This window comes from Ranitomeya imitator, chromosome 8, assembly GCF_032444005.1.
Source record: "Ranitomeya imitator isolate aRanImi1 chromosome 8, aRanImi1.pri, whole genome shotgun sequence".
NCBI lineage: Eukaryota > Metazoa > Chordata > Amphibia > Anura > Dendrobatidae > Ranitomeya > Ranitomeya imitator.
This window is the reverse complement of record NC_091289.1, coordinates 12,779,304-12,791,348: the sequence shown is the minus strand read 5'-3', so window position 1 is coordinate 12,791,348 and position 12,045 is coordinate 12,779,304. Positions and strand designations below refer to the sequence as shown.

General features: G+C 48.8%; 1 protein-coding gene across 1 annotated transcript in view; it reads right to left on the bottom strand.

Annotated features, from left to right (window-relative positions):
* The window catches only part of EEFSEC (eukaryotic elongation factor, selenocysteine-tRNA specific), a 117,182-nt gene that overhangs the window by 42,191 nt on the left and 62,946 nt on the right, over positions 1–12,045 (bottom strand). Inside the window, exon 6 of the mRNA XM_069736308.1 lies at positions 8,616–8,772. Coding sequence (XP_069592409.1) covers positions 8,616–8,772 — 157 coding nt within the window. The remainder of the gene's footprint in view (positions 1–8,615; positions 8,773–12,045) is intronic.

The window sequence follows — 12,045 nt, the reverse complement described above, 5'->3', positions numbered from 1 at the left end:
CTCCTAATCTGTGTTAGTGAGCGCTTCTCCTAATCTGTGTTAGTGCGCTCTTCTCCTAATCTGTGTTAGTGCGCTCTTCTCCTAATCTGCGTTAGTGAGCTCTTCTCCTAATCTGCGTTAGTGAGCTCTTCTCCTAATCTGTGTTAGTGAGCTCTTCTCCTAATCTGTGTTAGTGAGCTCTTCTCCTAATCTGCGATAGTGAGCTCTTCTCCTAATCTGTGTTAGTGAGCTCTTCTCCTCCTAATCTGTGATAGTGAGCTCTTCTCCTAATCTGTGTTAGTGAGCTCTTCTCCTAATCTGCGTTAGTGAGCTCTTCTCCTAATCTGTGTTAGTGAGCTCTTCTCCTAATCTGTTAGTGAGCTCTTCTCCTAATCTGCGTTAGTGAGCGCTTCTCCTAATCTGCGTTAGTGAACGCTTCTCCTAATCTGTGTTAGTGAGCTCTTCTCCTAATCTGTGTTAGTGAGCTCTTCTCCTAATCTGTGTTAGTGCGCTCTTCTCCTAATCTGCGTTCGTGAGCTCTTCTCCTAATCTGTGTTAGTGAGCTCTTCTCCTAATCTGCGTTAGTGAGCTCTTCTCCTAATCTGTGTTAGTGAGCTCTTCTCCTCCTAATCTGTGATAGTGAGCTCTTCTCCTAATCTGCGTTCGTGAGCTCTTCTCCTAATCTGCGTTAGTGAGCTCTTCTCCTAATCTGCGTTAGTGAGCTCTTCTCCTAATCTGCGTTAGTGAGCTCTTCTCCTAATCTGCGTTAGTGAGCGCTTCTCCTAATCTGCGTTAGTGAGCTCTTCTCCTAATCTGTGTTAGTGAGCTCTTCTCCTCCTAATCTGTGTTAGTGAGCTCTTCTCCTAATCTGCGTTAGTGAGCTCTTCTCCTAATCTGTGATAGTGAGCTCTTCTCCTAATCTGTGTTAGTGAGCTCTTCTCCTAATCTGTTAGTGAGCTCTTCTCCTAATCTGCGTTAGTGAGCGCTTCTCCTAATCTGTGTTAGTGCGCTCTTCTCCTAATCTGTGTAAAGGTACCTTCACACTGAACGATATCGCTAGCGATCTGTGACGTTGCAGCATCCTGGCTAGCGATATCGTTCAGTTTGACACGCAGCAGCGATCAGGATCCTGCTGTGACATCGTTGGTCGCTGCAGAAAGTCCAGCACTTTATTTCGTCGCTGGACTCCCTGCAGACATCGCTGAATCGGCGTGTGTGACGCCGATTCAGCGATGTCTTCGCTGGTAACCAGGGTAAACATCGGGTTACTAAGTGCAGGGCCGCGCTTAGTAACCCGATGTTTACCCTGGTTACCAGCGTAAAAGTTAAAAAAAACAGACACTACATATTTACCTTCGCTGTCTGTCCCCGGCACTCTGCTTCTCTGCACTGGCTGTGAGCGCCGGCTGGCCGGAATGCACAGCGGTGACGTCACCGCTCTGCTTTCCGGCCGCTGTGCTCACAGTCAGTGCAGGAAAGCACAGCGCCGGGAACAGACAGCGAAGGTAAATATGTAGTGTCTGTTTTTTTTAACTTTTACGCTGGTAACCAGGGTAAACATCGGGTTACTAAGTGCGGCCCTGCGCTTAGTAACCCGATGTTTACACTGGTTACCGGCATCGTTGGTCACTGGAGAGCTGTCTGTGTGACAGCTCTCCAGCGACCAAACAGCGACGCTGCAGCGATCGACATCGTTGACGGTATCGCTGCAGCGTCGCTTAGTGTGAAGGTACCTTTAGTGCGCTCTTCTCCTAATCTGTGTTAGTGAGCTCTTCTCCTAATCTGTGTTAGTGAGCTCTTCTCCTAATCTGTGTTAGTGAGCTCTTCTCCTAATCTGTGTTAGTGAGCTCTTCTCCTAATCTGTGTTAGTGAGCTCTTCTCCTAATCTGTGTTAGTGAGCTCTTCCCGATTGCCGAGATGATGCATCCATCGGTGATTTACTGATGATCTCAGTAAAAAGAGAAGAGCTCACTAGTTCTGAGTCCAAAAAACTGTGCCCCCACCTATAAAAAGAAGAGTTGTAAACTGAATCTGTGCAGAACTTTTGGATCAAAGTAGCTTTAATAAAAAAAAACAAAAACACAACAAAACAAGGATGGGCATTTACTTTAAGGACTGTGCATAATCTTTGTCCACAGTAGTAATTCTAAGTTGTGTGATCTGATGTGAGAAGTTGAAGGGATAGTAGATAGTTAGGATATACATGGGGATGCAACTTCTAGACCCCCCATCAATCCTGAAAATTAAGGAGATGTGACACAGTGGTCTCAGGAGCCATGGGGCCACGTCAGGAGCTGCAGCCAGTTCCGCGGGGCCGCATCGGGAGCTGCAGCCAGTCCCGTGGGGCCACGCAGCGAGCTGCAGCCAGTCCCGTGGGGCCACGCAGCGAGCTGCAGCCAGTCCTGTGGGGCCGCGCAGCGAGCTGCAGCCAGTCCCGTGGGGCCGCACAGCCGTTCTCGGTACCGTGCAGGGAGAAAACAGTGCTGGATCCCTTTCACTGTCGGGATCGGTGGGAGTCCCAGAGATCAGACCCCAATAAAAGCAATGGTGATATACCATCAGTTTATAAATCGGGATTACAGCCCTCTTAAGGACTTGAGAAGTCCGAGCCCTTACGGTCTAATTCAGCTTTATGGGGTCCCTACATGTAATATTTGGCCATAGCAGAAAAATAAAGGAAAAGGCAGCGGAGCGCATTGTAAGACCATACGAGTCCTCGAGGAGTGCCGGCCGGCGTGCAGAATAGTGCCGCTATGATGTGACCCGCGGCACACCGGTAATTTGCGGATCATCGTCTCTACACTGTTGTTGGTCTTAAAGCCTCGTGCTTACAGTGGCCGGCTCAGCTGGAATAACATGGGATCACTCGCAGAAGGATGGATTTTGGGGGGAAATGTGACGTCGATGATGGCGGCGTGTCCCGGATGCTATAGGGGAGCATGGCACCATATGACTGGTCTTCGGGAAGGTTAGCACCTGGTCAGGGAGCCTCCCCAGAGATGTCACAAAGGTTCTGCTAACTTTTTAGATCCATATAAATAAACAGTAGACCATGGAGAGCCTTGAACCAAAGCCCCCGTGTTTACCTAACCCCTGAACTGCGAAAGACATCAATCCCACACTTATTAAAGCAAGACCCCGCTATCCGGGATGGCTTTGACTGAGACCTCTCCCCTGCATATTTACAACCGGCCAGGGGTCAGAGAAAGTTCTGATGGGCCTCGTCTTGGAGGAGAAAGTCTCTGTGACCGCGGCATTGGGGGGGGAAAGTCAGACAGCTTTAATTAGAGGGACTCGCTAGACTAAAGTATCAATATACAGGTCATGTTATCCCGGCTGCCGCAGGAGACGCTTATCTCCGGGCCCCTCACCATCAGATCGCGGCAGTTTACGAGTTATTGTAACCGGTTGCGTCTCCCCCATTTTTTTTTTTTTGGGGCCCTGCACATTGATACTACCCAAATACAATGAGACGGCCATGCGGAAAGCCCGGATATCGCACAGAGGTGCCATTGTCCCGGCCCGTCCGAAGGGACAAAGTCTGCGGGGACAAGCAAAGAAATCGACAAAGATTTATCATCTCTAAAAAAAAAAAAAAATTATTAAAAAAAACAAACAAACAATATTTTGTGTGCAATATTTGGCCCATTTTTGCACCAATTTCTGGCTCCGTAGACCTAACAGTCATCGTCCGTCCTCCGCTCAGGAAACCACAAACCTTTTCCCACTTTTGGCGAGTTGAGTTCAAAAGCAGAAAACTTTGCACAATTTTTTTCCTTTTGCAACTTTTTGGTGAACAGTTTCATAAATAATAATAATAATAATAATAATAATAATGCCCACGTTTGTGCCACGTTTATTGCACTACTTAGTGGATGGATATTAAAGAGTTGTCCGCTTTTGGTGACCTTTCCTTTACCCTAAATGCGTGTATTTGGACTAATGTTCGGCCTTTTTAGACTTTTGTTTCTTTGAACATTCAACTTTAATGTGATCACAAATCAACTGAGAGGAGCTGAGAAAAAGACAGATAAGGGAGTTACAATCTCCGGGCAGAATCAGCTCACTGACCGTTTCTCAGTTAACTCATTTGGCAGCCGGCGATATGGAGACTATGGAAAGAAAACAGTGCAATTTTTTTTTTGTAAAAAAAAAAAAAAAAAAGAGTTTTAGCACCAAATACATAAGTTTAAGTAAAAAAAAATAAAGTAAAAATAAATTGTAAACCACTTATAAGAAAAAAAACACCTTTTTTGCAGCTATGAATTTTCTGTGTGCGTAATATCAAAGAAGAAGGAATAAAAAAATATGTTGTACCATTTGTCCTTTTAGAAAATATGAATAATTCGACAAGTAGGTGTGACCTTCGATAACCCAACTGTCCAATCAGTGATGGCTGTGTAGGGACACACCCATTTGACTAGTGGAATGGTAACGCCCTAGAGATCTCGGGTCGGACCCCCAGCGATCAGTGAGATTTCCCCTGTACTTTGGATAAGGAATAACTTTCTATGGTGGGAAAACACCTTAAAACTTTTCTTTCCTAAGTAAACTTTGCCGTCTGCGCGGTGGGAGCTGGGAAGCATTTGGCGCGCTCTCCGCCGAGAGATTCAGAGGAGCCATTTCCTAAAATTATCTCAATTGCTGCCATTAAGGCGAAGTCCAGAATGGATGTTTTCAGATGACCGTCGGGTGAGTCAGCAGGAAATGAGGGCGAGAGCGCTGGGACGGGGGGCGAGGGGGCGACAGTCTGAACGTCGCAGGTGCAGGAAGACTAAACTGTTCCAATGTGGCATGGCCAGGAGGGATTACACCTGGCGGGAGCTGCCGTGTAGCCGGGGGGTCCTGACCCACCATCACACATGGCGATTCCCAGGGGGCGCCCGATTTACCTGGTAATACGACCATTTGTCAACAGTGACAGCGAGACGGATGAGATAGTGAGTGTTTTCGTAAAGAAAAAAAATACATGTGATGGCTCAGAAGCCCCCCGGACAATTATCCTGTCTGATCCGCGAACGCATTGTAAGGGACGATCCGCCGCCGAGACGAATTGTAAACTTGTGCAAAACTTCCAGGAACTTTAAGGCTATGTGCACACGATGCGGATTTTGCTGCGGGTCCGCAGCAGTTTCCCATGAGTTCACATTACAATGTAAACCTATGGGAAACCGAAAACGCTGTGCACATGCTGCGGAAAAAAAACGCGCGGAAACGCAGCAGTTTGCATTCCGCAGCATGTCACTTCTTTGTGCGGAATCCGCAGCAGTTTTACACCTGCTTCATAATAGAAAACTGCAGGTGTAAAACCGCAGTGGAATCCGCACAAAAACCGCGGTAAATCCGCAGTAAATTCGCTATAAATCCGCAGGAAAAATGCAGTGTTCTGCCCTGCGGATTTATCAAATCTGCTGCTGAAAAGTCCGCAGTGGACCATTCTACGTGTGCACATACCCTTATAACTTTTACTACTTGCTATAAACTGGTAATCTCTACATTGTGACTTTCCAACTGTAGAAAAACTACAACTCCCAGCATGCCCCCGACAGCCTTTAGTCTGGTCGTTGTCGTTTTGTATCATCTTTCTCCACAATGGGGTGGTGTCGCACACCGTCGAGGAATGGAGGGGGATGAGGTAGAACCGTACCCCGTGGTGGTACCCGCACAACCACGGGACAGGTCCTAAATGTAGGAGGTGGAAATGTCACGAGAGCCGCAGACCTCGGGGCGATTCTGCACCAAATCTGCTGCTAATTCTTCCTGCAGATCAGCGGCAGAAATCTAAGTGTGAGACCTTCGCCTGTGCCGGAGTATTGGATGGTGCATTACATGAATTTCCCTGGATATTTCCGCTTCTTTTCATGCTGTACTTTTTTTTGCAGTTACACAGACACGACAGATTATTAACCCTCTCATGGCGCGCGGTAACCGGCGGAGGTCGACAGAGGGAGTTGATTTCAGAGTTATGCACTTAATGCAAACAGTTCTCCGACCCGGGTAATCCGATGTGTCCGCATTAGGCCGCCTGACAGCTGCGCTGATGTTCCCCTTTTACGGCGGCTGCGTGGGGAATATCTGTTCGGTCGGGCAATCAATACGGCTAAATGACTGCCGGCACAGAGTGGCTTCTCGAGCGCTGAAGGATGATGTTCATGAGCTGCTCCAACAAGCCTCTAATGAACTTATCTCCTTCCATGTCAGACTATCTGAACTCCGCTGCGCAGACAATTTGTACAAGTGGACGGTCCCCGCCGAGAAGAGTCTGATCCTTCTCCTGCAACATATCCGTCTTACTTATCCGTCCGCTCCACCAGGAGGACCCTCCCGGCGATCGCCCAAATCCGCCATCCTGCTACAATGCGGATCATTATGATGGCGGCAGCATTCTATTCCGTGCACATTTGCAATTTAATCATTCGCCTCCTTCCTTCCTGTATTTTTACACGTGGATTATAAGAGCCGGCCGTTCTCCGGGATCCGACCATTGTACGGAGAATTGCCTGATTAGCCTGACGAGCATCAGACGCTCCCAGATAAAAGAGCGGCCGACACGGTGACACGGTAATTTCATCAAGTCACTTCACGCCAATAGATTATTTCGAAAAGAATTAATGGCCGACATCATTACGGAGCGGCGCACCTTCAGCCCCAAACATTGTATCTCCTCCACGTCTTCATAGAATCCTCCCGAAAGTCAGCGACGCCTCTCCGGCACACGGCGGCATCCTTCCATCTTCTTCACGTGTATCTCGGTCGTCCTGCTGGACCCATGGGGGGAGATTTCGGGTCTCAGGAAATTGTAAGGGCTTGTTGATACGTTGGGTTAAAGGGATTGTCCAAGAATTCATCAATATCAGAACAATAAGGGTCTGACACCCGACAACCCATTCACTACAATGAGAGCTGAGCTGCAGCGCTGGAGAGTAGCCGCTGCGCCGTGTACGGATCTGTGCACCCTTCCATAGCGCATCATGGGGGCACCGAATGCCGAATATCGGACCCCCCGACCTAATATCTAAATTCTGGAGAACCCCTTTAATTTCTGACATTATTTCCAGGGCTGTACACTGATTTCTTCATTGGGTGGGCAGCAAGTTTGTGCAAGGATTATCCCCCCGCTGTCATCATCGCTGGCGTTTCTACAATGGATTTTGCTTTTTTGTGCAAAAACTTTCAGATGCATGTGAACGGGGTTGTAGGGGCCAAACCCAAACCTGGCCCAGTCCTGCTCAGGTATCAGAGGAGTTTGCTACAATTGTCTCCCATCAGTGCCTTGTAAATGGCCGACTGATACATTGTAGCTCACGATCAGGACAGGACGGAGCATTCGGGCTCTATTCACACGCGGTGTCCACAAACCCCTTTAAGCGGAACATGTCGGCTGCAGACGAACAGATCTGAAGAAATCGGGGGACTGAACGTGCGATTTCTCCCCGGAGCACGGAACAGTAGGACGACGCTGCGCATTGTCGCAATCCTCATCCACAAGGTCACGGAGAGGAGCGGAAGCGAAGAGGAAATGTCCTGACGCTCGGGGACGACCACATGAAGCCTTCTATGGTCTACGGGGCCATCAAAGGCCGTGTCAGGAGCAGGCTCCTACCGCTCCTATATGGAAGTAATCTGCGGGGCCCGGGCAGACCGCGGGAGGAGGAATCGGATCAATCGCTGAAAACTCAATAAAAAAAAACAAAACCACAAACAGGATGCACAGGACCATTATCCCCAGCGCTGACCTGTGCAGGAATGTGAACTGCAGCTCATATGTGCGGCTCCATACCCCTCCTCCCCTACCCAGAGCGCACGCCGACTGCTGAACACTCCGCAATGCCAGTCATAGTCCCAGAAAGCTTCCTAATAGGCGACCCCCAAAAGACCCCACATCCTATCCTCAGTCAGCTCCATTATACACTGGTAATGTAAAGGGATTGTCCAATTTATACAACCCCTTTAAGGAGGTCATAGCACACATGTTTAAAGGGGGGCAAATTAACCTACAAAAAGGTTTTCGGATCCTTGGTGCTGTTCTACATCACGTGACTTTCTTTATTATGTCTTTATTGTTTTCTGTTTTTTTTAAAGGGATATTCTGAGTACAGCTTGTTCTAGGGGGGTCAAGTTCCCTACACAACCCACATCTATGACATATTTGGTGGGAATACCCAACCTTAAAGGGGTTGTCCAGCCTTGAGGTACACTGCTCGCTATTTTCCAGTAGAATTTTCATAAATGCAGTCACATGCCGACTAGACGTGCCCGGCCCTGCTCCATATAAGTGAATGGAGCGAGTCCAGACACGACTAGTCGGAATGTGGCCGGAAGATTACAAATGACAAAGTAGCGGTTACACGACCGCCAGCTCCCGGCACCAGAGAGTCCTCACAACGTGCAGTGCACATAAAGTGACTGCAGACTTGTACACTAAGGCCGGACTACCCCTTTAAGGAGAAACGTGGCACCGATACGGCAAATATTGGGTGTGTGCAGCTTTTGTACAGAGGAGCAGTTTCCCGATGGAAGACATTAATGCTGCTCCTGAGTGCTCGGGGGGCGTCACGCTTGCTCGGGGGGCATCACATTTGCTCGGGGGGCCGTCACACAGTCATCACATCAATTAACTCATTACATGGACTCACTGGGGATTCGGACTTTGAACTTGCCGCTTTGACCGAAGCTTCCTTCAATGGCGCCTTCCTCGCCCGTCGACAGCGTCACCTTCAGCCCCACGAACAGCTGAATATTCGTCTCCTTCTTAAACAGGGAGCGTCCGATCACGCTGTAGTCGTCGTTGACCTGCGGGGGGCAGAGAGGAGGCAGATAAGCGTTGGGTGCAAAGTGTCGGCAGAGCAGTAAGGGGGTCACATGTACGAAGCCGCTTTCCCCGGAGCCCCCCTGTATGCAGAAACTGTCAGCTCAGAAATTCATCAGCTCAGTCCTTTACGTTCGATGGGGATGTACGAGACTGGAGCTGAGCTCCCCTGATCAGCAATACCACACACGGCCTGTGCGCAGGGGTGGCGCCATTTTAGAAAAAAAAAGCAGACGTTCTTTTCTAATCCCGTACAATCCCTTTATGGCGGCACTGACCGGCTCTGGTGCTCGGAACACGAGAGTCATCAGTGCTTCCGTAATTCAGGCTCTAAGCCTACGGCACTAACGAGCCGCGCCACATCGCTTTTTCTTACCTTAAAGGGGAAGTCCAGCTGAGTGGCTTCCTGGTTGTGTTCTGCAGGAAAGGCTGCAACAGGTCAGCGAATGTGATTGGCTCCAGGCACTGGGAAGCAGAGACCGGAGCTGGTCTATCAGACAACCCCTTTAAAACTCCATACTTATTTATCTCCTTAAATACTCTGTGCTGTTGAAAGACCCCTTTGCTTCCACAATCTACCTTTAAGTTTGTAAACTCCCAATCAATCTCCATTATATTCCACAGGTCACTTTCCCCTACAAGATGAACACACTCCTCTCCTGCTGCTGTGACTATTCCACTGATGAGTTTGGATACAGACAGATCTTTATAAATGGAAGCCGCAATATTACCCACCCCGCTGCTCCTATTCCGATGCTCCTTAGGTCGCGGTTTCCAAGTTCCCTTCAACATGCGGTAAATACAGATCAGATGGTCGACTGCTCAGGTAGACCGCCGCTACGACATGGGCAGTCAAAAGAGGATCGGGGGAGGTAAAAAAAAAAAAAGACTGAATTGAAATATTCAGTGCTGTTTAGAGGCTTTTGTCCATCCACAAACTCATTTATAATGCTCAGGTCACTTTCCCCTACAAGATCAACACACTCCTGTCCTGCTGCTATATCATTTTCCAGCTTCTAAACAGCGTGTTCTGTCCCTTTAAATATAAACATCCTCCGCGCTCGGCTCACCAGGCATCTAATAGACGTTCTGCAGCCGCGCCGCCGCCGCTGTGAACCGGTCAGACGCACACGCCGTGCCAAAACAAAGGTTGAAAGTTTAAAGGATATTAACAAGCGATTGTGCAATAGAAAAAAAACATAAAAAAGCGACGTATACACAAATGTACTGCGAGCTCATAAATACTCGGTCAACATCGCGCCGGCTTTTATTTCCAGCCAGCGAGGCCTTTATTAGCGACGCGAGCACAACGCGGCGACTTCCCCGACTCGCGCTGTCAGGACAGCACTTAGTGCCTGCAGCGCTCAGCCAGGAGCAAACAGACCAGGGCAGACATCAAAGCCGGGAACTATTTATCCTGGCGTCTGTGGGGGTAGGCGCCGCTTGTGGCGGGCACAGGGCGCTGTATACTGAAGCTAAGACGTGGGACGTGAAATACGTCAGCCATTACCCCAAGGGAAACACGAGCTGCACAGCTTCTATCAAACATCCAGGAGTAGCAGAGTGGAGGTTGTAAATTTGCATGGGACTGCAGGTAAAATTACTGCATCTGCAAACAGTGAGCGTTGAGTGACAAACTCAATTCTGCTGTATAGGTAGATCTGCTGCAACGATAGCTCTGCCGCAACGATAGCTCTGCCGCAACGATAGCTCTGCCGCAACGATCGCTCTGCTGCAACGACAGCTCTGCTGCAACGACAGCTCTGCTGCAACGACAGCTCTGCTGCAACAAGAGTTCTGCTGCAACAAAATCTCTGCTGCAACAAAAGTTCTGCTGCAACAAAAGCTCTGCTGCAGCCATATTTCTGCAGCAAAGTCTGCTCTGCTGCAACGACAGCTCTGCTGCAACGACAGCTTTGCTGCATTATTAGTTCTGCTGAATCTGGCACTCTGCTGAGTCTGGGGCTCTGCTATACCATAAGGCATTAGAGATTACACCAATCAGTTTTCAGATGAATTTTTGGGGGTCAGGGAGAGCAGTTTTCTGATTGGTTGCACAAGGTTTTGTACATATAATAAAGCACCTATACATTTTTAAGAAGGGGTATTCACATTGGAACCCCCGCTTTGCAAGCCAGAGTTGCTACTAAGAGGATCCAGGCCTAACAAGGCATAGACAACAAAATCTCAGTCTGTGCCCTGCAATCCTTAAAGGGGTTGTCCCATTAGCAATATTTCACACCTATGATTGCTGGTGGTCTCACAGCTCAGTGAATAAAGCAGTAGTGAGCATGTGCGACCACCACTGTTATATGGTCGCACATGCTCACTACAGCTCCATTCACATGAGAGGCTTTGGGCCTCCCCCATTGTTGGGATCGGTAGATGTCCCGGCAGTTAGACCACAATCTTATATTTATCCGCTCTCTTTGGCTAGCCGATGTATATCGGTTATGGGGAAACTCTTTTAAAGGCGCACAAAGAGAAAAAAAAAGTCATCCTGAACCTCCTAACTTTGAGGACCTCCCGAGTATGCCTGACGGATGATCTCTGGGGAAGGTAGGATCGGGACTGTTGAATTTCCACGCCTTCTCTTTGCTTATTCCTCTATCCCATTGAAAACACATGCAGAGTGTGCTTGTGTATGGTAAGATTGGGGGAGATCGCTTTAGCGGACGGTTATGTACGGGCACCTTTAGTGTTTATCCGGCATCCAATAATCCGGCCCCATGCACATTTAGTATAATTTTAACAGAAGAGATTAAAGATGGCGTTCCTCTTTAAATCTTGGTCTCTGAGCATTGCTCTTGGGGACTATGGCTACTGGAGAAACACTGAACAGGCCGATCCTTGAGTCCATACATTGCTCTGCTGCCATACGTTACTCTGACAGCCTGATCGGCCATGGGGTGAGGCCGCTGTGCACACACGCGGAGCCGTCTCTCCTGCGCAGGGTAACACTTGGAGATAAGCCTTTTGTCACTGAGCCTCTTTATGTGTCACTGAGCCTCTTTATGTGTATCGAGTTTATTTTTGCTTTATAGATTAGAATCCATAGAATTCCTTTAAGTGTCACAGTGCAGCAGCTGCGAGCAGCGGCCAATTGTAGCCGCTTGTCTCCCCACTTATTAGCCACTGCCGGCCCCCTCCTCCTCCCAGGTCCCGGCTCGGTCCTCCCGGATCTGTCCCTTCGCTCTGTTGTTTTAGTGTCTGCAGCCTCCTGGCGTCTCCTGGTATCAGTTACTGTTTGTTCTTGC